Source organism: Theileria orientalis, chromosome 4 (assembly GCF_000740895.1).
Source record: "Theileria orientalis strain Shintoku DNA, chromosome 4, complete genome".
NCBI classification, from domain to species: domain Eukaryota; phylum Apicomplexa; class Aconoidasida; order Piroplasmida; family Theileriidae; genus Theileria; species Theileria orientalis.
In genome coordinates this window covers 1482295-1508801 of record NC_025263.1, presented here as the reverse complement: position 1 = coordinate 1508801, position 26507 = coordinate 1482295, and the positions used below count along the sequence as shown (strand labels likewise).

At 45.2% G+C, this 26507-nt stretch overlaps 12 protein-coding genes across 12 annotated transcripts; 6 read left to right on the top strand and 6 right to left on the bottom strand.

Moving 5' to 3' along the window:
- Positions 1–435: 435 nt before the first annotated feature.
- TOT_040000683 (importin beta/transportin) lies at positions 436–3611 on the top strand (the record flags this gene model as incomplete). Its single annotated transcript, XM_009694321.1, has 2 exons — positions 436–1333; positions 1597–3611. The coding sequence occupies 2 exons, from the start codon at positions 436–438 to the stop codon at positions 3609–3611; spliced, it is 2913 nt and encodes a 970-aa protein (XP_009692616.1).
- Positions 3612–4206: 595 nt separating this feature from the next.
- TOT_040000682 (acetyl-coenzyme A synthetase) lies at positions 4207–6543 on the bottom strand (the record flags this gene model as incomplete). Its single annotated transcript, XM_009694320.1, has 3 exons — positions 4207–5613; positions 5780–6349; positions 6385–6543. 3 exons carry the CDS (start codon positions 6541–6543, stop codon positions 4207–4209), a joined length of 2136 nt encoding a protein of 711 aa, XP_009692615.1.
- A 1055-nt stretch (positions 6544–7598) lies between these two features.
- Positions 7599–8653, top strand: TOT_040000974 (uncharacterized protein; the record flags this gene model as incomplete). Its single annotated transcript, XM_009694319.1, has 3 exons — positions 7599–7802; positions 7901–8048; positions 8079–8653. 3 exons carry the CDS (start codon positions 7599–7601, stop codon positions 8651–8653), a joined length of 927 nt encoding a protein of 308 aa, XP_009692614.1.
- Positions 8654–8895: 242 nt separating this feature from the next.
- TOT_040000680 (conserved hypothetical protein) lies at positions 8896–9534 on the bottom strand (the record flags this gene model as incomplete). The annotated part of the gene is made up of 2 exons (XM_009694318.1): positions 8896–8966; positions 9045–9534. 2 exons carry the CDS (start codon positions 9532–9534, stop codon positions 8896–8898), a joined length of 561 nt encoding a protein of 186 aa, XP_009692613.1.
- A 625-nt stretch (positions 9535–10159) lies between these two features.
- Positions 10160–11236, bottom strand: TOT_040000679 (lipid-binding/transfer protein; the record flags this gene model as incomplete). The annotated part of the gene is made up of 1 exon (XM_009694317.1): positions 10160–11236. One exon carries the CDS (start codon positions 11234–11236, stop codon positions 10160–10162), a length of 1077 nt encoding a protein of 358 aa, XP_009692612.1.
- Positions 11237–11914: 678 nt separating this feature from the next.
- On the top strand, positions 11915–14215 carry TOT_040000678 (uncharacterized protein; the record flags this gene model as incomplete). The annotated part of the gene is made up of 4 exons (XM_009694316.1): positions 11915–12054; positions 12142–12424; positions 12557–13486; positions 13607–14215. 4 exons carry the CDS (start codon positions 11915–11917, stop codon positions 14213–14215), a joined length of 1962 nt encoding a protein of 653 aa, XP_009692611.1.
- A 208-nt stretch (positions 14216–14423) lies between these two features.
- Positions 14424–14984, bottom strand: TOT_040000973 (protein mago nashi homolog; the record flags this gene model as incomplete). Its single annotated transcript, XM_009694315.1, has 3 exons — positions 14424–14713; positions 14796–14914; positions 14953–14984. The coding sequence occupies 3 exons, from the start codon at positions 14982–14984 to the stop codon at positions 14424–14426; spliced, it is 441 nt and encodes a 146-aa protein (XP_009692610.1).
- A 196-nt stretch (positions 14985–15180) lies between these two features.
- Positions 15181–18003, bottom strand: TOT_040000972 (conserved hypothetical protein; the record flags this gene model as incomplete). The annotated part of the gene is made up of 4 exons (XM_009694314.1): positions 15181–15461; positions 15684–16552; positions 16775–17135; positions 17235–18003. The coding sequence occupies 4 exons, from the start codon at positions 18001–18003 to the stop codon at positions 15181–15183; spliced, it is 2280 nt and encodes a 759-aa protein (XP_009692609.1).
- Positions 18004–18266: 263 nt separating this feature from the next.
- TOT_040000676 (uncharacterized protein) lies at positions 18267–24910 on the top strand (the record flags this gene model as incomplete). Its single annotated transcript, XM_009694313.1, has 6 exons — positions 18267–18377; positions 18483–21456; positions 21609–21845; positions 22101–23167; positions 23747–24240; positions 24472–24910. The coding sequence occupies 6 exons, from the start codon at positions 18267–18269 to the stop codon at positions 24908–24910; spliced, it is 5322 nt and encodes a 1773-aa protein (XP_009692608.1).
- Positions 24911–25189: 279 nt separating this feature from the next.
- TOT_040000675 (hypothetical protein) lies at positions 25190–25677 on the bottom strand (the record flags this gene model as incomplete). The annotated part of the gene is made up of 3 exons (XM_009694312.1): positions 25190–25368; positions 25391–25595; positions 25657–25677. The coding sequence occupies 3 exons, from the start codon at positions 25675–25677 to the stop codon at positions 25190–25192; spliced, it is 405 nt and encodes a 134-aa protein (XP_009692607.1).
- A 59-nt stretch (positions 25678–25736) lies between these two features.
- On the top strand, positions 25737–26281 carry TOT_040000674 (hypothetical protein; the record flags this gene model as incomplete). The annotated part of the gene is made up of 3 exons (XM_009694311.1): positions 25737–25829; positions 25923–26218; positions 26251–26281. 3 exons carry the CDS (start codon positions 25737–25739, stop codon positions 26279–26281), a joined length of 420 nt encoding a protein of 139 aa, XP_009692606.1.
- Positions 26282–26299: 18 nt separating this feature from the next.
- TOT_040000673 (hypothetical protein) lies at positions 26300–26446 on the top strand (the record flags this gene model as incomplete). The annotated part of the gene is given in 2 exon segments (XM_009694310.1): positions 26300–26360; positions 26373–26446. The coding sequence occupies 2 exon segments, from the start codon at positions 26300–26302 to the stop codon at positions 26444–26446; spliced, it is 135 nt and encodes a 44-aa protein (XP_009692605.1).
- Positions 26447–26507: the final 61 nt, after the last annotated feature.

The following is a 26507-nucleotide window of genomic DNA, read 5'->3' as shown; positions in this document are numbered from 1 at the left end:
TTATTTGATAGGAGTAATTCAATTAACGAATTAAATGATTTGGATGGCCCCATCTGAAAGGCAACTGGCGATGGTATCCAACGAAGCTCAGTAAGATCCGTTTGGAATGTAAAGCCCTAGTATAATTTTATGGCTCAAAACTCTCAATTTCACGTCAGTTCTTCTACCAAAATAACTTGACTTTTGTACACGTATAGTCTCTTTTGTATTTTTATGTTCTATGTAGCCTGTATTTTATTGTGAATTACCGTTTTACGTAGTTATATCAATTTCGCCTTCATGTAGTATTATATTCACCGATCGTTTCTAATTAATTTTGGATCTTCTTAATGTTATGTATAGTATATCAAATATCGTATAACTCATTTATCGGTTCATCAAATAGTTTGATACAATCATTTCATATAATGCCAATTTGGTGATTTCAATAAAAAGATGCCCCTAGATAGATTGGTGTACAGTAAACTTTTGGAGATTTTGGAATTGTCTGAGAGAGGTGACACTGAAACCCAGAAGTACGTTCACGAAAATCTGGCCATTTTTGAGCAGAACAGAAAGGATGTAAGTCTTTATTATTTGGAGGCGTCCCTGGGTGCAAACTCGTTTCATTCAAAACAGATGGCGCTCCTCCTGCTCAAAAAAAGCATACTTCAAAGCTGGAACCAGACGGAACTGGGAATACAGAACCTCATCAAAAGTGAAATAATCAAGATCGTCAACCTGAAGGAGCCGCAGCTGCGGAACGTCGTAGCCTCGTGCTACGTAACAATATTCAACGTCGAAGGTTACCAGAATTGGCCATACGGAATCGAAAACCTTCTGGGCATCATATCGAACTACAACGATGATTTCGTAGTTGAAACGGCAACAGTGACGCTCATAATGATCCTGGAGGACTCTCTGGCGCCAGGATATCCAATGTCTCCTCCATACTTAAATTATCTGAAGAGCACGTTCGTAACAAATTTGTTTCAAGTGGCCGCAAAATCAGATGGCGCCACTGAACTTGTGTCCAGAATTATGCTGGTGCTACTGGACTCCAATTTAATTTTGGAATACCTGGTGGGTGAAATGTTTAACCCATTTTGGAATCTACTCGGAAGAATGGCGACTCAAGACAACTACAACGTGAAGAAGTGTGTGTTGAAGGGGATGCTCAAGGTCTGGGACTTCGCGCCGCTGTCGATTCTGCAGTCGAGCGAAGCAATATTTCCCTTTATAACAAAACTGTGTTCCGATGACGCCTACACAATACAGATAGACGCATTGGATTTCTACACTCACATCTTGCAATCGCAGTTGTATCCCATCGGTAATCATAGTTCAGTAGATGGTAAGCATTTATACATAGATATTTGTCGAATAGATACCATGTTAAATGGCACAATAGCTAATAAGTAGTGAACACGTTAACTAGTATATCAGTTAATATTTTAACTACCACATTAAATAACACACCAACTACTTAACGACAACATTAAATAAAACACTACCACGTTGACTTACACACTAATACATTAAATAACACACCAACTACTTAACGACAACATTAACTACAACACTACCACGTTGACTAACATTAACTAAAATGTACAGAGATTAGAAACATGCTCCTTACGAAGATGAACAAGGAGTTCCCAATGCTGCTTAAAATACTGGTGGACAACACGAGGTACTCCTCCTGGGACTACATGTCGATGGACCGGACGCACCTGGAGGACGATAACGCGAACATACCGGATGATATGCAGGACGTGCCAATAAAGACGAGAGAGGACGAGGACACGAACACGTGGGGAAACACGTGGACGGTGAGGAAAGGAAGCGCGCTGCTGCTGGACACAATATCTCAGCTATACGGACACAACAACAGCCACGTCATCAAGGTGCTGCTGGGGTACATCCAGGAGAAGCTGGACAGCAGCGACTGGGAGCTGAAGGAAAGCGGAGTGCTGACGCTGGGAGCAATCTCGAAGGGCTCGCTCTACTCGCTCTTCCCGTACCTGCCGAAGGTGGTCGACTACCTGATCCAGGTGGCGAGAGACAGGAAGCCACTGCTGAGAATCATCTCATGCTGGTGCCTCTCGCGCTTCGTGGAGTGGATCGTCATGCCGGAAAACAGCAGAAACTACCTGGAGAGGAGCCTCATGACCATCCTGGAGTGCATGCTGGATCGCAACAAGAGGGTGCAGGAGTCAGCCTGCTCCTCATTCACGTCCTTCGAGGAAACAGGAGCGACGCAACTCGCGCCGTACGTGGGAAGGATCATGCAGGTGCTCATCAAGTGCCTGGGAGTATACCAGGCGAGGAACTTCATGATACTCTACGACGTCATCGGCACTCTCTACCAGAACGTGGGCGAGCATGTGGCGGCGGACGCAAACCACCTGGTGCTCGTCGACCTTCTGCTGAAGAAAATGGAGTCCACGCCGACGAGCGAGACGCAGTTCGTGCCGCTCGTGGAGTCGCTGAGCAGCGTCGTCACGAACCTGGGGAACAGGCTGCCGGTGGTCTTCGTGGAGAAGCTCACGAAGGCCTCGGTGCTCTCGCTCTACCAGCTGCTGAGCGACGACGTGGAGATGAACAACCAGGTCGTGGAGGTGCTCTCGGACAACATCTCAGTGCTCATCACCTCGAGCTCAACCTTCGAGGGCGCACCGGAGTGCCGCGGAGGCTACGACATGACCAGCGTCGTGCTCTCGGTCCTCAACAGCCTCAAGGTGACCAACAACGTCGACATCGTGCGCGTCATCACGGAGCTGTGCGACTACAAGATCATCAACGTGCTGCAGTCATGCATCGCGCTGCTGGGCGACCTGTGCAACAACAAGGTCCCGCTGACGGAGCAGGCGCTCGCGATGCTCGTCGCCACCGTGCAGTACTACCTGGGCGGCGGCAGCCACGGCGCGAGCATCAACAGCACTGCGACGACGAGCCTGGAGACGAGCCGCTACAACAGCATCCAGTCGACCTACCACGCGGAGCAGGGCGAGCCCGAGGACTACTTCGGCGTCCTCAACAACTGCATCTGGGTCTTCGGCGTCGTCTGCGACCACCAGGTCGCGCTCTACAGCGGCGCCAACCTCGACGCCGTCTTCATGCTCGTCGTGCGCATCTTCAACCTCTGCGCGAGCAACCTCTGCGTGCTGCAGAACTGCTCCGTCACCGTCGGCAAGTTCGCCGTGCACTTCCCCAACATCGCACTCAGGTACCTCAACGCGTTCCTGAACCCGCTCTGCCAGCACCTGATTTACTCCAAGAACGACAGCGAGAAGCTGCGGACCGTCATGGCCGTCTCGAACGTGTTTCTGCTTTACCTTCAGCAGACTCCGCAGATTGACCACAGCGGCGGCCTCGTGTCGAGTCCGAACACGATCCGTCTCGGCGTCGAGGAGATTGACTGCTGCAACGTCGTGCTTCTGTTCCGCCTTTACACTTCCATCACCAAGGGCTCCATGGACACCTTCGGCGACTCCTTCGGCTCCAACTCCGAGCTTCTCAAGGTTGCTGCCAGCGTCATTAAATCGCTCGTCAAGCTCTACCCCAAGTTGCAGGACTTCATCGACATGGTGACGAAGCAGGAGATTCAGCAGCTTCTTCAGTATTCTTAACGACCTTACGTGTATATACTTAATGTCCTTTATGTGTTTTCTCTATTGTGTGTTATTTTTGTTGTGTGTTATATGTATTGTGTGTGTTATATGTATTATGTGTTATATCTATGTATTGAGTGTGTTATATGTATTGAGTGTGTTATATCTATTGTGTGTGTTATATGTATTGTGTGTTATATCTATGTATTGAGTGTGTTATATGTATTATGTGTTATATGTATGTATTGAGTGTGTTATATGTATGTGTTTTCTCTACTGGTCTTGGTTTTATTATTTTTGTTGATTTAATCAGTCAGGGGTCTTCATGTATTTACGTATTAAATATGTATCGGCCGTGTTGGCTTATGCTATTTGCCCATTTTATACTCACGTACTTCTACGCGGTAAAACGTTAGCCTTTTCATAAATGTTGCCAAATGTGCATAAAAGTCTACTCCCCCTGTAACTGTCGCATTAGCTCGTGCATACTGTGTAACTACCAAATTAGTAGCACGGTACCTTGTACCGAAGACAACATCATACATGGGTAATTGTGTGAATTTTGATCCTCGTAGGCCGGCGCAGCAGTAGGCTGCAGCTGCGGCCGCCGCACTCACAGCAGCTTCACCTCGTCGATCAGCATCTTCACCGACTCGGGGTTCGCCAGCGTCGACGTGTCGCCCAGGTCGTCGAAGTTCTTCGAGGCGAGTCTGCGCAGGATCCTGCGCATGATCTTGCCGCTGCGCGTCTTCGGCAGGTGCGGCGTGATCAGGACCACGTCGGGCGTCGCGAAGGGTCCCACGAAGTGGCGGATGCTCATCTTGAGGCGCCCGATGATCTCCTCCTTCTGCAGCGCGCGCGTCGAGTCCTTGAGCGTCACGAAGCAGAATATGCCCTGGCCCTTGATCGGGTGCGGGTATCCCACCACTGCCGCCTCCGCAACCATGTCCACCTGCACGAGCGCGTGCTCTATCTCCGCGCTGCAGAGTCGGTGCCCCGACACGTTGATCGTGTCATCCACGCGCCCCGAGATCCAGATGTACCCGTGCTTATCCTTGAACGCTCCGTCGCCCGTGAAGTAGTAGGGGTACTTCGTCGGAAAGTAGGTCGAGTTGAGTCTCCCGTGGTCGCGGTGAATCGTTCTGAAGATGCCTGGCCACGGCTTCTTGATGCACAGCAGCCCCGTGCCCCCGTTTCCCTCGACCTCCTCTCCCGTCGTCGAGTCGACGATGCCGAGTTCTATTCCGAAGAAGGGGTACGTGGCAGAGCCCGGCTTCGTGAAGGTTGCTCCTGGGAGCGGTGATATTATGATCCCTCCCGTCTCAGTCTGCCAGTACGTGTCCACCACTGCCACCTTGCCCTTGCCCACCACGTTGTAGTACCACTTCCACGCCTCCGGGTTGATCGGCTCTCCGACGCTGCCGAGCACTCTCAGGCTGGTCAGGTCGTATTCTTCGAGCGGCGCGTCTCCGTACTTCATGAGGCTTCTGATTGCCGTGGGCGCCGTGTAGAACTGCGCCACGTTGTGCTCCTTCACGATCTTCCAGTATCTGTCCGGCCCCGGGTAATTTGGCAGCGAGCCGAACATCACCGTCGTCAGTCCGTTGAGCAGTGGTCCGTAGACCACGTACGTGTGTCCTGTGATCCATCCCACATCTGCCATACATCCGAACACGTCTCCTTCGTGTGCGTCAAAGATATACTTCACTGTTGCGTACGCGTACACCAGGTACCCTCCTGTCGTGTGCGCCAGGCCCTTCGGCTTCCCTGTCGAGCCTGATGTGTACAGGATGAACAGTGTGTCTTCGCTGTCCATCGTCTCCACTGGGCAGTAGGGCCTCACTGCGTCCATTGCGTCGTGCATCCACACGTCTCTTTCGTACTCCATATTCACGTCCGAGCCGATATTCTTGAAGACTAGGCAGTGTTTTACGAATGAGCAGCGCGTGAGTGCGTCGTCCATGATGTCCTTCGTCTTGATGTGCTTCCCCGCTCTCAGCCCCCCATCTGCCGTCAACACCTACGTATTTATCAGCTACTTTTTACTTTTTTCGCTACGTTTTCATAAATACGCTACTTCTAATGCTCCATCGGAGCTGAATATTAACTAAAATTGTCTGGAATCTCTTGTCTTAATTTCCAGAACTACCAGTTCCATACATTGTGCACATATCTGCGAAACATACAATCGTCGAGTGCGAGTCGTGTATTCTTTCTGCTACCGATGTCGCTGAGAAGCCTCCAAACACTACTGAGTGCACTGCTCCGATCCTTGCGCACGCCAGCACTGCGTACGCCAACTCTGGGATTGTCGGCATGTATATTGTTATACAGTCTCCCTTTTTCACTCCCTTACTCTTCAGTACGTTCGCCACTTTGCATACGTTGATTTTCAGCTCCTTGAACGTGATTTTGCGCTGATCGTCAGGCTCGTCGCCCTCGTAAATTATTGCCAGCGCCTCTGGCTTCGTCTCTGCCCATCTGTCCACGCAGTTGTAGCAGGCGTTAAGTTTTCCGTTAAGGAACCATGCGTAATTTTTATCCGAGAAGTTTCCCTCGGATACTTTCGTAAATGGCGCTATCCAGTGCAGGGATGATGTTGCCAGCTTCCCCCAAAACTCGTCTGGGTTATTTATGCTTTCTAGGTACATTTTTTCATATTGTTCCTGAACGCTCTTATTTACTTTCTCGTTTGTGTATATACTAGCTACTGTTCGAACTGAGGCGTCAAAACCTCTAAATATACCAAATGGCACCTATCTATCTACTAATTCATATATATTTGCCTTACAAATGATGGCACATTGAATTCATGGCCCGGAATTGAGGCAGGGTTGTAAATCGAATCCACATCGTAGGAGGAGTTGGACATATCAAAGTCTGCGTTAGTCTCCTCCTTTGTGTTTCTGTTCAATGCAAATCTCGAAAATTTACTACTATTGAGTTCCATTTCTAATTACACAGTGTTCAAATTATAGCTATTTCCGTTATTTAGATTTACGAAATTGTTGTGTCAGGAATGTGTATAAAAATTAAACGATCAACATTCAAATTTAAACTAATTGGCAAGTGTGTTAAAACACAGATATACAAATCAGTTTACAAAGAGAAAACAAAGAATTAAAAGCTAATATTGCTGTTAAAAACATTAAAAATATCAAAACAAGTTAAATTAGAGCTGTTACTGAATATAATTGTATTATGGTGTGATCATAAAAGATTATATAAGAGTACAAGCGATTTCTGGATCAATATTGAGGTTAGATCAACATATATGGCTGGCTCGCCTAGCGTCTCAATTTTCTTACATATGGGGAGACTCGAATTTAGGCGTACCTGTTCAGCCATTTAATATAACTTAAAATTTTTTCGCAATTCCGTGTTTTCGTGGTTATCCCTGTGGTATATTGCCAAATATTGATAGAGTGTACTGGATTCTTTAAACTACACACACCTGAGCCTTCCATCTCTTTTTTCAAAAGTTTCTCATTATCTTTATTCTAACTTAATTTTACTGATACACTTACTAAAATTCACTTTATTCTTATGGAAAAATAACTTATTTCCTGTTTATATTGCCTCATTTACACACACACTTATTTTCTGCTCAATTTACTTCTTTAACCCAGTTCCTTTCTCCATTTTATTTATATTTGTTTCTGGAACAGATTCCTCGTTTATTCACATCGGTTATTTATTCTATTTTTCTCTTGTGACATTTGCCTCATTATCAGCTTATCCCACAACATTTTTTGCTTGAGTTACTTTATATTTTTTTTGTTAAACGCATCAATCTACTTTTGAAACACAACATACTATTTAATTTGTTCACATCACAGACTTATATACTGATAGTAAGGTGACTATTGCCCTTTTGGTCACTTTTTGTCGTAGATATGATGATAAACCTTCATTTTCTACTATGAAACGTATTTCCTTTACATACAGCTCGTTTCAACCGCCATTTCTATATCTAGATTTGTAAAATTTTAAAATTTAGCACCTATGTTGAGCTGTTCATTATTGCTGAACCTGCCTCAAGACTGGCAGCTTAAGATGCACAATGAGATAACTTCTAAACTACATTTGTGTATTTCAAACATAGAAATGGCCAGAAATGTAGCCACGCAGACCTGGCGTTACTTATCGCAAGATAGCTTTGACAAAAACGAGTTATCTCAGAAACTGAAACCTTATTTATTTGATCATGTATGTTTCTCTACATTCTAACCCATAAATCTAAAACCGTATTTGGATCTTAATCATTTATTGGACCGATTCAGAGATTCACATAGATTACTTTTTAGGCAAGTGATTTTACAGAGTGGGTTTCGGACTTTGCCCAAAAATCAATCGAATATTACCTGGAGACTCATTCAAACGGTGGAAACAGCGGGTTGAACCACAACGGCCCCAACGTTACCAGTTCAGGCGTCGTCTCGGAAGAATCGATAGGTAAAGGACCCTCGCTTAACGCTTTAGTAGAACCCAATTCTCGACTCTTTAAGAGCGCACTTAAGGACTTGAGCTCGCAGAACTCCTTTAGTTCCGAAGGGAGGCAGTCTTTTAATTCTCTCGACTCAACGTCGCACGAATCTGCTAGGACGCCCAGTCACTTTGACGTCACCGTAAACCCCCTGGACGAGACGCTCGACAACCTGATTCTGAAGGAGAAGATTGCGAAGTTGCAGGGGCAGGCGAACGCGGGCCTGGGCGTCCAGTCGAAGAGCGAGAAGTTCAAGGACGCCTTTGACCCCGAGTTTGACGGTCGGAGGAGGTTTAAGCCGAAGCCCGTGTTCTACAAGAACCTGACTCTGGTCAACGTCGACCACGAGAACGGCGTGCACGAGAACCCTGGTCTCACGACTCCGCAGTCGACCAGCTCCAACAACAGCTACACGACGCCCGGCGGAGTTGCAAAGGTTCCCAAGATGTGCATCAATTTTCCCAACTGTCAGTTCGGGGAGAACTGCAGGTACATTCACCCGAATAAGATTTGTAAGAACTGGCCCGACTGTTTTTACGGAGACAAGTGCGCGTTCATTCACCCTGACAAGTGACAATTTGTATAATGTTGTAGCATATATTTTATTCATTACATTACTGTCACCGTGCGCTGGTACAACATCTTAAGTCTACTTTGTACTGTTGACTGTTTTGTTAACGTTTTGACCTGGTATTGCACATTTGTTACCGTGGCTGTTTATATGGTACTTGTGTTAAAGGGCCCATATCGCTATCAGCTACTTTATTATTGTACTCGTTGGTGCTGCAGCTCTTTATTAAAGAGATTACTTAAAGATTAAAACCATTTAGATATAATATCTACGTTCCAGTTATTTCCGATGCCTTCTGCCGTACTGTCCAAAGGAGCTTCTGCTTCATCAGATGCATTAGATACATCTGCTCCCCCTTCGCTCTTATCTGATACTTTTACCTCCTCGCTTGAACCCTGACTAATGTTTTCTGAGTCTGCTGCAGTTGTATTTGAGCCTGCAGTTTTGAAGAACTTGGACGTTTCGTTTATGAAGTCGGTCGATAGTCTCTTGAAGGACGGGATGATCGCGAATGTTTCCTCAGCGTCTGAATCCTCTGGACTACCAGAGGACGACGTTGGACACTCTACTTTTATGGGCTCAGTCACTATGTCCACAAGTGTTTTAAACCTTCTACCCAGTGATTCTAAACTGAACTCTCCACTTTCCTCACTTTCTCCCAGATTAAAATCCATGTCTGAGTCTGAGTCGACTCTGTTAAACCGGTTAGTATCTACGTTTTCCGTGATGTTCGTCTGAAATTCGTCGATGTCGTCTTCCTTCAGGTAGTATTCCAGGCTTTTATCCAGGGTGCTAGGGCCCCCTTCATTTTCAGGTTCTATCACCTCCCCTTCTAAGCATACTTCCGAGTCCTCAGTTCCGCTTGAAAGTTGAGTAACTATCATCGCTGCCTTTTTTATTTTTAATTTTTTCCGTTTTTAGACTCTGTGAACTCAGATTCACTGGTGCTCTTAATAAGATTTATTACTCATTGATGCTGGTCTGTATTTTGTCAATACACACACTCGCGTACATATAGTCGTTCCATTCTCGTATTGTTACTTTTATATACTTTTATTCTCACACAGATTCTCTGTGTGTATCTTTGATATATATTTAATGTTAATACATATGTATGGTTATGTTATCATATACACATACATACGTTTGTATATATGTATCCAGGTACATAACTGTACACACACACACACATATATATATATATATATATACGCACATGTATATATTCCCTCATGAATACATATACCACTACCTATATATCCAACCTCCTATACATACCACTATTTATATGTACAACCACCTGTACATACCACTGTATGTATACACTTATATACAATCACGGCAATTGCACCAACACGTACTTAATTCACACAAACTACATTCACACGTATAACACAAATACAACATCTATAGTAACAACACAGTAAGGCTAACAAATGTCACTGGAACGCACATTTGTTATACATTATTGTACAGTTCAATCAAGTCCATACGTCCTATTTACAAACATCAATTACTTCTTGGCATTGGGACCAAGTTCATCGTCTTTACATATTTTACTGACTCTTCGTAGTTAAACTTCTTCGATGCGATAACCATTTTTGACAGTATGCCTGGCACCAGCTGCCCGATGATGAAATTTAAGTACGAGTTCGGCAGCAGCACCTTCGGGTTCTCGAAGTACGTCGCGAGCATGTACGACTTCGTCACCTTCTTCTCTCCGTTCACCAGCTCGGGCTCGCAGTTCCTGACCACCAGCATGCTCTCGAACTGGTCCACTTGCGTCGCCCACTTGAACTTCTTCGGCGCCTGCATCTTATCCGTCGTTGAGCTCAGTATCACTAGGCAGTCTTCTCCGTAGCTGTAGCAGGTTCTCGTGATCGTGTACGTTCTCTTCGTCAGCGGGAACGGGTACTTTGAGACCGAGTGTATAAAGTCCGTCTTCGTCGGTTCGTCGTAACTCAGCATTGTGTGCTCCAGGTACGTGTCGTCCCACATGGTTCTGTTGCTCAATTCCATCACCAGTGCTAGCAGGTTTTCCATCGGCACGTCTATCACTCCGTTTACGATGAACTCCTTCAGGTTCGACGATGTGTCTCTGAACTTATTCAGCAACTCCAGCTTCGTCTTTCCGAAGTTGTAGTCGCGTACCTTTGTGTACTCGTCGAACGTTTTATGTTCGTAGAACCTGTGGACGATGCTCACCAGGAACTCGTTAAGGTACTCATCTACTGCCTGATTAGGCAACGAATCTGGGACGTCCAGATTTAATTTTGACTCCGTCTCCTCTTTAGTTTTAAATCCATGCCTGGGTGATCTATTGTTGGATTTATTCATTTCGTTGTGTGTTTTTTCGGGTGCATCCTCCTTTTCTGCTGAGTGTTTGACCTCTTTTCGGGGTACATCTGTTTTTGAGCCAGGATCCTTGTGTTTTTCTTTCTCTTTGTTCTCTTTTAGCTTCAGTGAGCCTTCCATTGCCAATGCAAGGTCACTTTCGGTCGTATCTGAATCTGATATAGTAGATTCACTGTTCGACGATGGATCAATTGATACTGAGGAAATAATATTTTTTACTACTTGGAACATTTAAGTCAAATTGAGACTGAATTAAAATAAAATATTGTGATTTAAATTTTAATTAAAGATACTGGAGCAAAAATTTGGCAGGGCAATTTTTACTTCAGTGGTTAAATTTATTTTAAATTTTAACAAGTATTTAAGTGAAAATGGTACAATTAATAAGATCTAAGGTATGTTACATTAGAAGGTAGGTGTAAATTACATTTAATTAGCTGGAGCAAGCCGTGCTAAATAGCTAATTCGCTTAGAATTAATATGCTACAACAATTAAAATAAAAATAAACAAAATAACAATATTTTTATATAAGTTCAAATACTGTCCCTAACTTATTTTTACACTCTGGGGAACAGAAAAGTTAGTATCCTCAAAATGCAAATATGCTTTTTCACTTAATAAATCATGTAATTAACATGTGCTATTATTTACAACTTACACTTTTTACTATTTTTCCCAAATATACTCATTTTTTTTAACGACATCCTTATTCTTCGTGTTCACTAAATTGATTTAAAATCATCCACTGTTCATTGCTCCGCACACATTAATGATGTATATTCATTATAATTATGCTTTATGTGTAAATTTATACACTAATTTATTCATTTCATTTTGTATTATCCCTATACGGAGGTGCCATAATTTATATTTTATTAGTATCTAATTTACACAATTTATATCGCATTATGGAATATTTACTTGGAGGATGTACAGGTCTTCTGAAAGAGGTTGAAACTACCAATCGTAGTCTGTTGAGGTTGTCTCTCGTGGATGACCAATCTTTGGATAAGGGTATTACTTCACTTTGCTGGTCTGGAGGCTTTGGGTTAGCACGAATACTTATTAGGATCGTTTTTGTGCAAAAATTCATATTCTTCATTCATATATTTCACATACTTATATTTTTTTATAGGGGTTACTCTGAGGATGAAATCACTGTCGGATACAAAGATGGGTCCCTGATTAGCTACAACTACCTTACAATGAAGATAAACAGGGAGTATAAGCTGGATTCCAGGTGTATCTACCTCACCATGCTGAATTATCACTTTGATACTTTCGTACCCGAGATTTATAAGAAAAATAAGGATTCTCCCCTGTATCCTGAGTCAAAAAGGCCAAATGTGTATGATACCAACGACAGACTGCTGCTGGCAGTTACCGAACGAGGCTACATTTACGTTTTTGACTGGTCTGTCGATAAGGACGAGAGCGTAGCCAGGGTTAAACACTTGACCAAAGAAGCGCCAAAAAATAATAAAAACAAGGAATCGGAAGGTAAACACACGGGTTCCGATGGCAATAAGGAGAAAAATCGCAACGTAAAGGTAAAAAAGCAGAAGCTAAGCGGGGAAAGTAACGACAGTGCTACAGCTGATGGTGGCAGTGGGAACAGCGAATCAAATAGCACAAATGATCACGAGGAGTACGTTGGAGCACTCCTAGTTTACAAATACAGAGGGCCGATTAGGGACGCCAAGGTCCACAGCGTCATGAAAAACAGACTGGTTCTGGGCGGCACCAACGTCGCGCCAGCCATAGTCGACCTCTTCTCGGAGACTGTTCTGTGGGTGGGCAAGTTCCCTCATGACACGGTTTTGGGGCTACAAAGCACACTCGAAATCACCAGCCTGTGCATTCTGGAGGAGATCGACGACGACCTCATTTGCGTGGCCACCAGGGACTCCTTCGTGTACGTGTACGACCCGAAGAGTCAGAGGGACCCAGTGTTCGAGTTTAACATTTGCGACTACCGCGGCATCGGCCTTTCCAAAAAGTCGCTTTCTCTGCTTTACGAGGACTTTAACACGAAACACCGGAGGAGGCTCTCGAGGTCCATAAATGAAAAGTATTCGCAGACCGACAGGACGATTCTGAGGCTTGCCACGAGGCCGTCCTACACACTGGACTTTGTTGACGCAAGTTCGCCCAAGGACTCAGCCACTGTTGCAAATGGCCTGGACAGTCTTGACAATAGTGACGCTACTAGACTAGGTGGTAAAACAACTAGTTTTAGTAGTGGTTATAATACAACTAGTTTTAGTAGTGGTGATAATACACATGGTTCCAGTAGTGGTGGATGTGGCCAGTATTCCATTTTCAAGCTGAATGACGGCCTATATCTTAGGTACTACAATGAGGTTAAGAGGGACTTTTGCAACCTGTACATTTGCGATAACTTCGGAACGATTTACAATCTGCAGTTTTTAACCGGAGACAGACTAGTATGGTGGATTTACAGGAAGATACAGCCGATGGTTGATTTGAGTCAGCTGCCAAGCTCTGATAGCACCAATGTTAGAAACACTGGTACAACCACCTTAAATAGCACAGACGACTCTGAATCAAGTGGAACCGCTGTCAAAGGGGCTGGTAAGCGCCCTTTGCGTGCTGACGATGTTTATAAGCTGAATGACTCAGATAAGCATAAAATTGTACAACACTTAATAGAAGCTAGAAAGCGACTGTGTTCATCTTCGAACAACGACAAGAGAGTCCACTTCAGGCGTAACCACTACAGCCAGTTTGTTTGTAGAATTCTAGGCTGCTTTAACATGCACAACGGGTCAGTCGTGGACCTCAAGTGCATCGGCGACTACCTGATATCGGCCTCACTGGATCGCTTCTCCAACGTCGTCAACCTCAACACTGGCAAGCTCGTGTTCACTCTGTACTGCAACCAGAAGCAGTCGTGCATCCTCGTAAAGAACAGGTACCTGATGACCAGCTTTAACGACCAGGCTGAGTTCAAGCATTCCGAGTCCTACGAACCACCTCCTTCCAAGCGCTCTCGTGGCTCCGACTCCGAAGAAGCTATTGACGACGACGGTTCGAGTGACTCTGACGATGAGAACGTTAATGACTCTGACGCTACTGAAGCTGATGATCTTGGTGCTGGTACCTCGGATTCCGACGTCGTTAATGAATCTGATGGTGATAACGCTGATGACTCTGACTCTGGTGAACCTGATGACAACTCTCTATAATTGATGTAAATAATCTATTGTAAGTCGCTGTAAATGTCAAACGCTGTGAATCTTTTACTGTAAATGGTTGTCAATGATATTAACCAAATAGTTGTGAATAATCCTAGTCAAGTCATTGTGAATAATATTAACCAAGTCGCTATGAACCGCCTTCGCTAACACGACTCCTTTAATTTACACGGGCTTAATCTGAAAAATTTCTATCTACTTAGGTTCTTACTCTAAAGTGCAGGCTTATTAATGAGAACACGAAACATTTTAGGTCCTGGATCAGGTAGTAGAACACCCTGAGGCCGTGAGGGTCCTTGGAGGACTGTATTTCCTGCAGCGACCCTATCTTCGAGGTCGTGAACGTGTGGTACTTGCCTCCCAGCTTCACCTCCAGCTCCTGCTTCCCTATTCTGTCAGGCTGAGGCCACTCGCTGTCGTCCTCGTTCGCCACGTCCGACTCCACCACTATTCGCTTCATCTCGTTCACGACCTCAGGCCGCAGGTACACTGAAAATTGCTGTTATATGGTCACTCGGGGGCGCGGTATCTATTTTTGCTCACTCTACCTAGCTACTCAACTTCCACCAACCTTCCTTCTTGATCATCACGTCTCTCTTATAGTTCGAGTTGTTTGCGTACCTCAGTCGTCCGTTTCCGTCCAGTTCGAACTCGAGGAACTCGTGGCCGAACTTCCCCTCGTGTCCGACGCTACACAGTTTTATGTAAGTTTGGCGCGTTCAACTTACTAGTATCTCAGGTAGAAATCATCTTCGCTCATGTTTGCGATCTTTTACTCTATTATGTTCACAGTGATTGTATTGCTGTTTCCTCACTTCACCCATGGGGTACTCCCTTTACTTATTACTATATAAATAGCCACCTGTTAACCCAAACAGCTCGTTTTATTGATCAACAACATCTACCATATCTAACACATATTTTATATTTTTAAAAATATTATTTTTACCGTCTTTTTATTCCAATTCTGCTGTTACCCACTCTGGCACTGATTCCTTGTTCATATACTCCACCAACACTTCTTTTATTATCTTATACACTCTCTTTCTTCTTCCCTTTTCAATGCTTTCACAATGTGGTCTCAATGACTCTTCAATCAATTCCCTGACTGTGCTACTCATGTCTTCGTTGTTATCTACTTTACACATCACCGTCAGATACTTATCCATGAACGTTTTAATCATGTAATTGATCAGAGAATCCTGAGTAGAGCCATTTTCTTCCATTTTTTCTTCCCCTTTATCCTGACTTCCACCATTGTCTGCACTGTCGGCAGTGCCACTAGCACCAGTACCGTGGTTACTGCCATTACTACTAGTACTACTGGCACCAGGATTGGTGTTATTACTACTAGTACTACTGGCACCAGGATTGGTGTTATTACTACTAGTACTACTGGCACCAGGATCGGTGTTATTTCTGATAATACCATAGTTACCTTCACTACTACCACTACTACTACCAACACTGCTACCTTCACCAGTGATTAATCTTATGAAATTCATGGCAAATTCCATAAAGTACTCCACCTTTTCCTTCACTTCACCTTCCACATCAAAGTTAATCACCACTCTTCCCTGTCGGTCAACTCTTCCCTCCTCCTTTATGTTAAACAGCTGAAATAGCAATGCGTTTATACAATCCTTCACTGCTCTTACATACTTCTTGCGATACAAGTCTGTTATTGTTTGCGATAAATGCTCATTAAGTCTGCCACTTGCTTCCATATTTAAATATATCTTTGACAATGTCATGTACTCTTCCTCCTTCAAATTCTTAATTTCACTCAGTTTATAGTATATATTTGTTTTCCTATCATTACTTGATATATGTAAGCACATTTTAATAAATGTTCCCACCAAGTGTTCTTCCATGTTTCCTATGAAGTGACTCATGACTCGTTCAAAATCTAACTCAATACCTCTGTATGGTTTGCCAGTATCCATAGTACTCCTGTATGCACTAAAAGCACTGGGAGTGCTATTGTATGCACTAACATTGTGCGTTTTATCAAATATTTCCTTGAATACTACTGGAGACACTCCCTTCATATAACATATGAATGGCCATACGACTGGCGACTCAACCACTGACTCAAACATACTATTTAGTGCTTCATAATACATATTCACTAATATTTTCCTCACATTTCCTTCTTCTTCATTTCCCATTTCATTATTACCTGTACCACTTACTAGTTGATTCAAATATGTCTTCAATTGCTGATTCGTTTTCAATTTCGACTCTGACAGTATGCTCAATATCTTACCAACCCATTCCGACTTAACTTTTAGTGACACGTCCTTCTTTCCAATCGTGTTATAACCGCTACTGCCAGGCTTATTACTACTAGGCCCATTATTGTCATACACATTGTCGTAATAACGATTTTGTTTATAATTATCTTTGTCAAGGCCATTATCAGCATCGTCGTGTACATTATTATAATAGCTACCATTGTTCACATTATTATAATCGTTACTAATGCTTACACTGTTACAATCGTTACTAATGCTTACACTGTTATCAAATGTTAGTATTTCATCTAACTTTGCTGAGTGCGCCTTATACAACATTTCTACCAACCTACTCGACTCTATGCTTTCCTTCAAACTCTCCGCTTGTATCAGTGGCACTAGTAGTGGCAAATGATGCCTTGTGTATTGTTTCAACAGTCTAAGTGCCAATTCTAATTTAGTCTGTATGAAGTCTCCAAACAGCTTGTCGTACGTCTGCTTTCCTCTTTCAGTCATGCTTTCGAACTCGTACAGGTCCACACTCAGCAGTAAATCTACTATTCTCTGGTCATTTTGCTTTATGTGCTCCGAGTTACTTAACAATAGCTTAAGTGACTTCACTGTCATTGACGCTATTGACAGACACTCTATTTCGCTAACGTTCGATTCATGGTCTTGTCCTTTCCTGTGCTTTCCACTACTACTTGAAGTACTACTCGTTTTACTCGCTACATTTACTCTTCCACTACCACCATTAACCTTGCTTATATTACTACTGTTAACTTTGTAGTTATCATTTACTCGTGTGTTTGATAACATTTTATACTGTACAATTATCACATATTCTATCAAGTCTTCTCGTGTTTTCCGATCAATGCTCGTGTTCAATTTAAATAGTGAGTATACGCTGCTGAAGTGCTTAAATGACGGTGCTTCTGGTGTGTTTTTAAGCATACATTCCAGCAACTTTTCCTTGTACTCGACCAGCACCCATGGGTACCTCTCCGCTACCGCTCCTACCAGTCCGTACACGTCATCGTAGAATGATGCGTCTCTCGATCCGTTGCAGCATATTATTCCCTGCTTCAAATACAGGTGTATTATCTCCGAGCCTCTTCTGTTGTTTTTTTTTCCAAAATACGTCGCCAGCACCAGCATCAGCAGGTTTTTTGACGACGTTCTCAGCTTACTCGACTCGTTGAATATCGATGCGCACGACACTTGCAGCAGCGTGTACACGTTTATCCTTCCTTCCTCTTCGTACCTTCTCACAAACTCTATCAGCCCTAGAAGTGCGTGATTTCTCACATTTTCCGAGGTATGTCTAGATTTTCCCACCAGCTCCGGGAACGTCAGTCTTCTCGACGTTATGTTAAGCGCATCCTTGTTTATTGATATCGATTGTGTAGTCAGCTTCACTGTTTTTTTAACTCTGCTCAGGTTCGACAGCAACTTCTCATCTTCCGACTTAAATTTCCTCAAATGTTGCTTTCCGACTCTACTTTTCGTCGTTTTAAAGGCGTTATTCTTGTTCTTCTTCATTTCCACGCCGCGATTTAGGATTGTGGAATCCTCACTCAAAACTAACTGTTTATTTTACACAATATGTCAATACAATTAACATTTCAAAGGATTAATACAGGGATTGACGTTAATGTCACTTTTGTGTATAAATATAATATATTACGCAGCAAAATATTGTGGAATTATGTTGGTCAAACAGTATATATTATGTTATTTTAATTAGTACAAAATTTTATTTTATATGTAGTTTAAGTTATTTTTAATTTATCGCAATCGCAAAAATGGTAAGTTATAAACTAATTCACCAAAAGGTGGATGTTACACTGGATTTTGACAATTACACTCTTAAAGGCTTTACTCACCTTAAATTGAGGAAGATTGACGGCACTGGTGTCGAGAGAGTTCAAAATGATGAGAAGTATATGATACCTATAAGTTTACCCTTGGTAGGCAACTCGGTTTACAAGCGTGTATTGTTGAATGATTCTGAAGTCCAGTACGTTGTTTTAAAGCCCGTTGATAACACAATTAAGTCTAAAATTCTCGAAGAATCGTACAACGCTGTCGATCTCATGAGTTACGAGGGACTTCATTTATCTGTGCAGTCTCTCAACGATTCCATAATGTACATTGAGATAGATCCAACCAAACCGGAGTTCGGTCTAGATATTTTTTTCGATTACTACGACATGACTGCCATGAATAGCGAGATTTACTTTGAAAAACACTGGATTCTGCCCAGAGCGTCGACGAACTACCGGGAGTACAAACTGCTGGTCTCCGCTAAGTCGAGTAATTGCTGGTTTCCCACCTTCCTTAACAAAGACTACCGGTGCTTCAAATATGAGTTCAATGTGACCGTTCCAGTGGACTACAACGTGATATGCGGCTTCCCAATGAGAGAAGGTTTGGGCGAGCGCCAAGTTACGCAGTATATGAAGAAGAAAACGTATAAATTTGCATCGTTTAACGTTACAGAAGACGAATTAAGCATGAATAACGCAGAATTTTCACTGGGAGAACAAAAATTTGAGTTGGAAGAGACAGACCTTACACACACCTTAGGCCTTGCAGTGTACGAAAGCTTCGGAATATTCGCAGGACAGTTCGACTTTAGGGACGGGCTGCAGGTAGAGAAGAAGGAGGAGATCTCGGAGGAGGTGGACAGCGACGAGGAGCTGGTGCAGATGTCGAAGTCGACCTTTGAGCTGCAAACGAACTCGAAGCTGATTTACGTCACGCTGAGGGGGTTCGGGTACCTGCTGGAGCCGACGAACGTGGCGACGACGCTGTGCCTGGAGACGTACAAAAGTGTCCTGGAGATGGAGGTGTGCGGGCTCTACCTGCTCTTTCTGCCGACGGGGACGTTCCCGGAGAGCATGGACGCGTCGGCGTGTCTGCGTAGCCAGAACCACGTGGATTTTAAGCGCTGCAGCGGATACACGGCCTCGGAAAACTATCTTTTCTGCTCCTTCATGGACCCAATGACGAGAATGTACCACGACCTATACTATAAATCAGGAGGAAACATGGTGGTGTACTCGCTGGACGTGTTGCACTCCTTCACAGACTTGACCCATGACGCGAAGTGCATAGATAAGAGAATAGCAATAGCAACGGGGCTGTCGAGTTTGTACGTGAAGAGGGTGCACAACGCAGCCAAGAACCTGCACCTGAACCTTATGCTGCAGAGTTACCTGGTGGACCAATACATAAAACGTAACCTGGGAGCGACGGAGCATAAGTTGAGAGTGTGGTCAAGAAGGGAGCTGTTTGCAACGATGGTGGAGTTGCTAGGAGACTACTACCCACTAACAGTTACCAAGGAGTACAATGCCTCAGAAGACGTCAGTGGTCTGTGGAAGGGGGGCACTGTAAAAGGGGAAAAAGCCACCGGTGAAAAGGCGAAAAGGAGAGAAGGGCCTCAGCACACGAGTGAGATATCGGAGCAGGTGCTGATGGAGGACGCAGTGTTCATGCTCAAGTGCCAGCTGATACCGAGCGTGCTCGAGAGCATAATAGCAAACACGAGTTTTCTAACAGAGTCGTTCATAGTGACGCTATTCAAACGGTTCCTGAGTACGTGCTCAGGGCGACCAAAGAGCAGTAAGCAGAGTGAAGGCACCAGTGGTGCCCTGGACGAGAGCGACAACAATCATGTGAGCACTGAAGTTAACGCTGCGGGTGACGGAAGCAGCGTTACCGGCAACCAAAATCCGGATAACGACGCCCCTGAAGGTCCTGACAAAAGCGACGATATTGGCTCCACTGCAGATACCAGTGTTGGTTTCAATGCTAGTGCTAGTGTCAATGCTAGTGCTAGTGTCAATGCTAGTGCTAGTGTCAACGCTAGTGCTAGTGTCGGTGTCGCTGCAGGCCCAGCTCCTAGTATTGCTGCCAGCGTCAGCGCTAGTGCAAGTACCAGTAACAGTGTCGTAACTAAGGCAAACCCACCAGCAAGTCGCGACGCAAGTGTAGTTGGACTAACTTCAGGCAGCAATGACGCGAATGAAGAAGACGATAACATATGGGAGTGGATGCTGCGGGAAGTGCTAGCCAGATATGTGCTGTTCTGGAACAGTAAGCCGCAAAACAGGCTTAACAAGGAGAAGAAGCTGGAGGCGTCGATGGGAGTGCAGGGGATACTGCGCAAGGGAGAAGAGCACGACCAGCTGAGAGTGTGCATAACGAACCTGCAGAACCTGGTCAAGTCGTACGTGTACGGCACGGGGTGTCCGCAGATAAGCATGGGCCTGATCCTGCAGCTGCAGAGGAAGGGCACGAGCATGGACCACCTGTCCTTCAGAGTGGACGTTAACTCGCTGCAGCCGCCGCTGGACGTTAACGACCAGGGGCAGACGAAGTACACGCTCGTCGACATCACGTCGCAGGCGGCGAGAAACCTGTACAACATGTACAGCAAGCTCCTGCAGCTGACGCACTACACGCAGCAGTCGAACTCGGACGTTGGAGAGGACGCAGTGGTCTACAAGATGCTCCTGAACATATTTAACGTGACCACGATGGGGCCGAAGGAAGAGATAGTCGACTTCGGGGACCAGAGGGACAACATGGGCCTGATGTCCTTCAGCGAGATCGGACTTCTGAAGAAGAAGATGTGTCTGCACCAGACGTTCTTCGACTCAGTGGACATGATCGGAAGGGACGGCAACTTCGTTATGGGCTTCGGGTACATCGGCAACTACCCCTGGCCATTCTGTCTCGGCTACGGGCCGCTCTGGGACTGCGTGGAGATGCTAAAAAACTCGTGCGACATCAACAAGATCACGGACCTCCTGGTGGACAACGGCACCAACTTCTGCGGCACCACCATCAAGTCGGACTACAAGCTGCAGTACAACCCGGGGCAGATACCGATAGCGACCTCGGGAGGGATGCCCTACTGGAAGCTGGTGCTGGTTCAGCAGTCGCTGATACAGCACGAGAAGAGGACGAGTGAGGACAAGTCGAGTAGGTTTTTAGACCAGCAGTGTTTTTGATAGGTAGTATCTACACAGTAGTCAGGTTGTTGATAGGTAGTAGTTATCTTTAGGGTAGGTGATGTTAGGCGGTTAGTTACCGACGAACCTGTTGAAACGCAGCCATTAACAAAATTTATTTAGTGCTCTGTTTGTCAGGAGGATACGCCAAGAAGTGGATGTTCTACCTGATCAGCGATATTGTGGAGGACGACGGGGTCAGAGAGTCGATAAAGCTTTTGGGTGAGTTGGTGCCGATCAGTTATAACGTGAACCCGCGAGCGACGAGGGGACGCAAGAAGGTGGCGCTGAAGGGCATCGCAGAGGACTTGGAAAAGGAGCTGCAAAACGCGGCAGCAGGGACCTTTACAACAAATACAGGTATTGCACACTCATTTCAGTTATTTGTATGGGCCATCGTTTAGGTATTTATATTCCAGAAATTAGCCTATTTAGATAGGTACAATTAGCTATTCACGTTGCTAACAGTCTGGCGACCAGGAAGATAGCTACTATTGACTAACCTCCATATTAATCACTAGCCTATATATTAACCACTAACTTCCACACTAAGCACTAACATTCATATCACCTACCAACACATATAACTTTATTCACTGGTTTATAAACACGTAGGGTCGAACACATACCTGGGTCTGTACAGCGAATGCGACAGGCACTTGGTGGAGTGGATGAAGCACCTCTACATGAGCCTGCACCCGGAGATGACGCAGCTGGACAACAGGTCAATCGTGGCGAAAATATGCTCAAAGACGAGGCTGCCGCTGCTGTGGATACGCGTGGATTCGGCGTTCAGCATGCTGGCAAGGATCAGGCGCTGCCAGTCAGGCTCGATGTGGGAGCAGCAGCTGCAGTCAGACAACAACATATACGCGCTCATAGAGGCGTGCCAGGCGCTGGGAAGCATCGGAAAGTCGGAGTACGTGTCAGACAACCCGCTGACAGAGTCGGCCTGCAAGAGGCTGGACGAAGTGGTGAAGAAGCAGAAGGCGCACCCGATGATACGGGCGAGGTGCGTGTACTCGCTGGTCTGCCTGTACAACAGAGACCCGAGGCAGCACGGCTACCTCTACGGCTTCTTCACCAAGTACCTCACGAGGCTCGCAAACCTGACCATTCACCCGGCGGAGGCGCGCTTCATCGCGGAGTTCTACAAGGCGATGTGCCTGCTGAGGAACGACCAGGGCTTCACCCCGGACTTCGTGCTCGACATCCTGGCGAACGCCATCGAGAACCTGACGGGCCCGAGCACGCTGACGCAGGCGACGAACCTGATGGAGGCGGCCTCGTACCTGAACCCGCAGGAAGCGACCCACACGCAGCAGGGCGGCCTCGGGCAGAGCAGCGTGTTCAACCTCTGGGACTACCTCTGGCACATGTTCAGGCTCGACGGAATACCCGGCAGCTGCTCGCCCGGGAGGACGCTCGCGAGCAAGTTCCTGCTCTGCCTGTCTCGTCAGCCGGTCTTCCTGAAGCTGTGCGTGGAGCGCTTCAGGGCCGAGAGGGACCTGGGCTTCGACTTCGACCCGCTGCTCTTCCTTCCGCTGCGGCAGCACGTCAAACACAGGTTCCAGTCGGCCTTTGAGCTCTCGCAGAACTATAACTCGGCGCTGGTGCAGAGGGCTGCCGTCAGGCTGACGTTGCAGCTCCTGCTCCAGTGTTCGTACCGGTTCAGGCTGAGTGTGCCGGAGGGCCTCCTGGGCCTTTTCGCGGGCGACTCCGCGGCCAGCCCAAATAACGACAACACGAACCGCAGCACTAACTCCAATAGCGTCGGAAGTGACGCGAATGGCAGCGCAGGTGCTAGTGGCACTAACCGTAGTACGGGTGGTGCCAATAACCTTAATACACACGGTACGGGAACCAACCCCAACACAAATGGTAATAGTAATGCAAACGTAAGCACTGCTAGCAAAGAAGACGCAGGCGGAGCCACTGTTTCCATCGGCAGCAACAGCAGCGCCTCCATCAACGGGGGCTCTGGTGCCCTTGGCGCTGACGGCAGTGCCAATGAGGGCGCTTCATCATTTAAACAATGCTATGACACGCCTGACAACGTTGCCGCCAACCGGCCTGGACTCAACGGCAAGGTCACCGACGGGTTACTGGAGAGTGGCAGCGCCTTCACCGCAGACCATGCCATTGCTAGTGGCAGTGCCTTCGGGGGTGCCGACAACATTGACAGCCGTGACCGGGACAACTTCAATGGCACGGCCGACTCCCCATCGAGCAGTGGTACGCAGACTAGCGCCGCAGTGCAGGTGGAAGGCTCCCCTAGCTCCAGCAACGCGAGTTCCGGCAGAGACGATTACGCCAACTCCGAGGCCGCGTTCGAATACCTGCTGGTCAACGAGCTGTTCAACGAGGGCGTGGAGGCCACACTTGAGGCGGTGGAGCCGGAACGGAGGCTGAAGCTGCTCCACCAAACCGCAGGGCTGCTCGAGTGCGTGAAGTGCGCGTGCTTCCTCTTTCACGTGGTCCGGAGCCCCGAACTCAAGATCGCGCTCTGGGACATGTTCTACAACGTGCTCTTCGACACGTGTATGGCGAAGCCGATTTTGTTTTTGAACCTTTCTGCGGCCACGCTGGAGCGCGCGCGCAGGTACATGCTCGTCATTCTCAAGAAGGCCGCAGTGTCGAAGCTGCCCTTCTACCTCAGGCTGTTCCCCAAGGTCCACAAGGCATATTCACTCCTGTTTGGCTTCGGCACTCTGTTTCCCAAGGATCCGAAGCCGGATAAAACTTTCGTCAACCAGTAGGTTTTATTTACTGCAAACACACCAGTTGGTTACTACCTAGTTAACTCAACAACTTACTACCTTCCGTACTGACGCACTACTTAATGTGGCAGTAAATATACTGGCTAGTACACCAACTACTACTGTATATGGTACAACTGCTACCGTATATAGTACACCAACTACTACTGTATGTAATACAATAGCTACTGCTCCAAACAATATAATAACTAATACACACCTTTTAGACGAATTAATCGTTTAACTTCCGGGTTGAGCATGCCCAAGATCGCTTCTTTCAAAAGGGCCTACGGCGAGGGCGAGTCTGGCTCAGGGGACGACTGGCAGAACGTTGCGCTCGAGGCTGTGAGGGCGCTAAAGGAGATTCGCCAGTCCCACTGGTTCCACAAGGACCCTGAGAAGGAGTTTAAGGGCTACCGGTCAATCATAAAGAAGCCCATCTGGCTCAACAAGATTGAGCAGAAGGCGCTCAACAGGGCGTACACCATTCCCATGCAGTTCAAGGCCGACATTGCTCTCCTGTTTAAGAACGCGAAGTTGTACAACAAGGTCGACACCATTCCCTACAAGGACGCCGTCATGCTCGAGGAGCAGTTTGACACTCTCTGGCCCTGCATCGTCAAGGCGTTTCAGAAGAAGGCCCGGCTGGCCGTCGCTAGCCAGTAGCCGCACTTTCATAATGTTATTAAAATACATGGTATAGTCACAGGTGTCATCATTATACTCGTTACTGGGTGTCATCTGAACATCTCAAGATGCATACTCTTTCTTCTTTGCATCTTCTTTCTATTTCAGAAAGTTTATTTTTGTTTCATGTTTCTGTGCCAGAGTGTATAATTTACAAACGTATTCAATTTTTAGAAATAAAAATGGTTATTTGCTTCAGTAAATAAGGATATACACATTTACAAACATATATTAGTCCATTTATTATTTTTTCAAAAATTAAGTTTGATATCTGAGTGTTACTGCTGTACTCAGTGTTGCCAGCACTGATATGAAAAGCACTGCCTGGTGATAGCCGAATGAACCACCAAACGGTTTTACTCCTGACACATTCATGATTAACATGATTGTAACCAATGAGAAAACGATGCTGAATACTGCCATTGATATAGGCACGACTAAACATTATTAACATGTTACTATTCATACTATAGACAGCCACAAATTCCAGAATTACTTCCCACCTCTTTAGACCATCCTCTTTGCCTTTCTCCTTCTCTCCTTTCTTCTTTTTACTCCCTGTGCTTTCTCCAAATGAAAGCAACTTCTTCATCTCCTTTTTGGCGATTTTTTTCCTATTACTGGCTATATGTGTTGAGCAAATAATTTTCATATCTTCCTTGTTCTTATTTACACATGTAGAAATAGATACGTTTATTTATTATATCATCAAATTCTAGTTATACCCTTGCACTTGTTTTCCTCATTGCGATTTGTTTTTACAGTAAAATAAGTTTCTGGAGTATTAGGCGTTTATGTGTAGGCGATGTTAGACTCACTTGTGCACATAAGATATAAAATCTATCGTTCTGTGATAGAAACAGATAAAAGTCAAGAAGATGTAATGGAACACAAACACGTGGGTTTGAAACGCATTTATATGTTATATGGGTTAATAAAAATTTATTATAGAAGGTAAATAACTGATAACTAGCCCTTAAAATTTAACTAGGGGCTTCCAATTAAAATGAGCGTGGGTAACAAAAGTCAAGAATCTCTAAATTCCGAGGAAGTGATCAATAATTATGTTAAAAATGCCATGAGATACACAGGAAACGTGAATAAGGCCACTGGAAAAGGAGGAAGGGAGATAGCAAGTGAAGGAAAGCAAGTTTTAGAAACAATTTTGGAGTCGAAAGAATATATAAAGGTGCAAAGGAAGGGAAATATCCTGGGAATATTGTTGAAAGCAGTGCTCATACTCGGATTAATAACGTTGACGGTTTTTGTGGTCACTAGCGTCTGTTTGTCCACATTTAAACTAAATTAAATTAATCAAGGGAATCGAATAAACGAGGAGAAGGAAATTAATTTCATAAAATAGTTTAAATGAGTAAATTATTGAGTGGACAAACTCAGTTCTGCAAGAAAGATAATTTGAATAGTAAAAGTCAATTTTAAGAGTTTAAAGACATAAAAACAATAAAAGTAAAAATTTGGAAGCAAATGAAATATAAAAATGATATTGAGGTTTAAATCAGTAATATTATTTTCTTAGGTGTGGCACCATAGCACAGATTAATGCGTTAAGTATTTA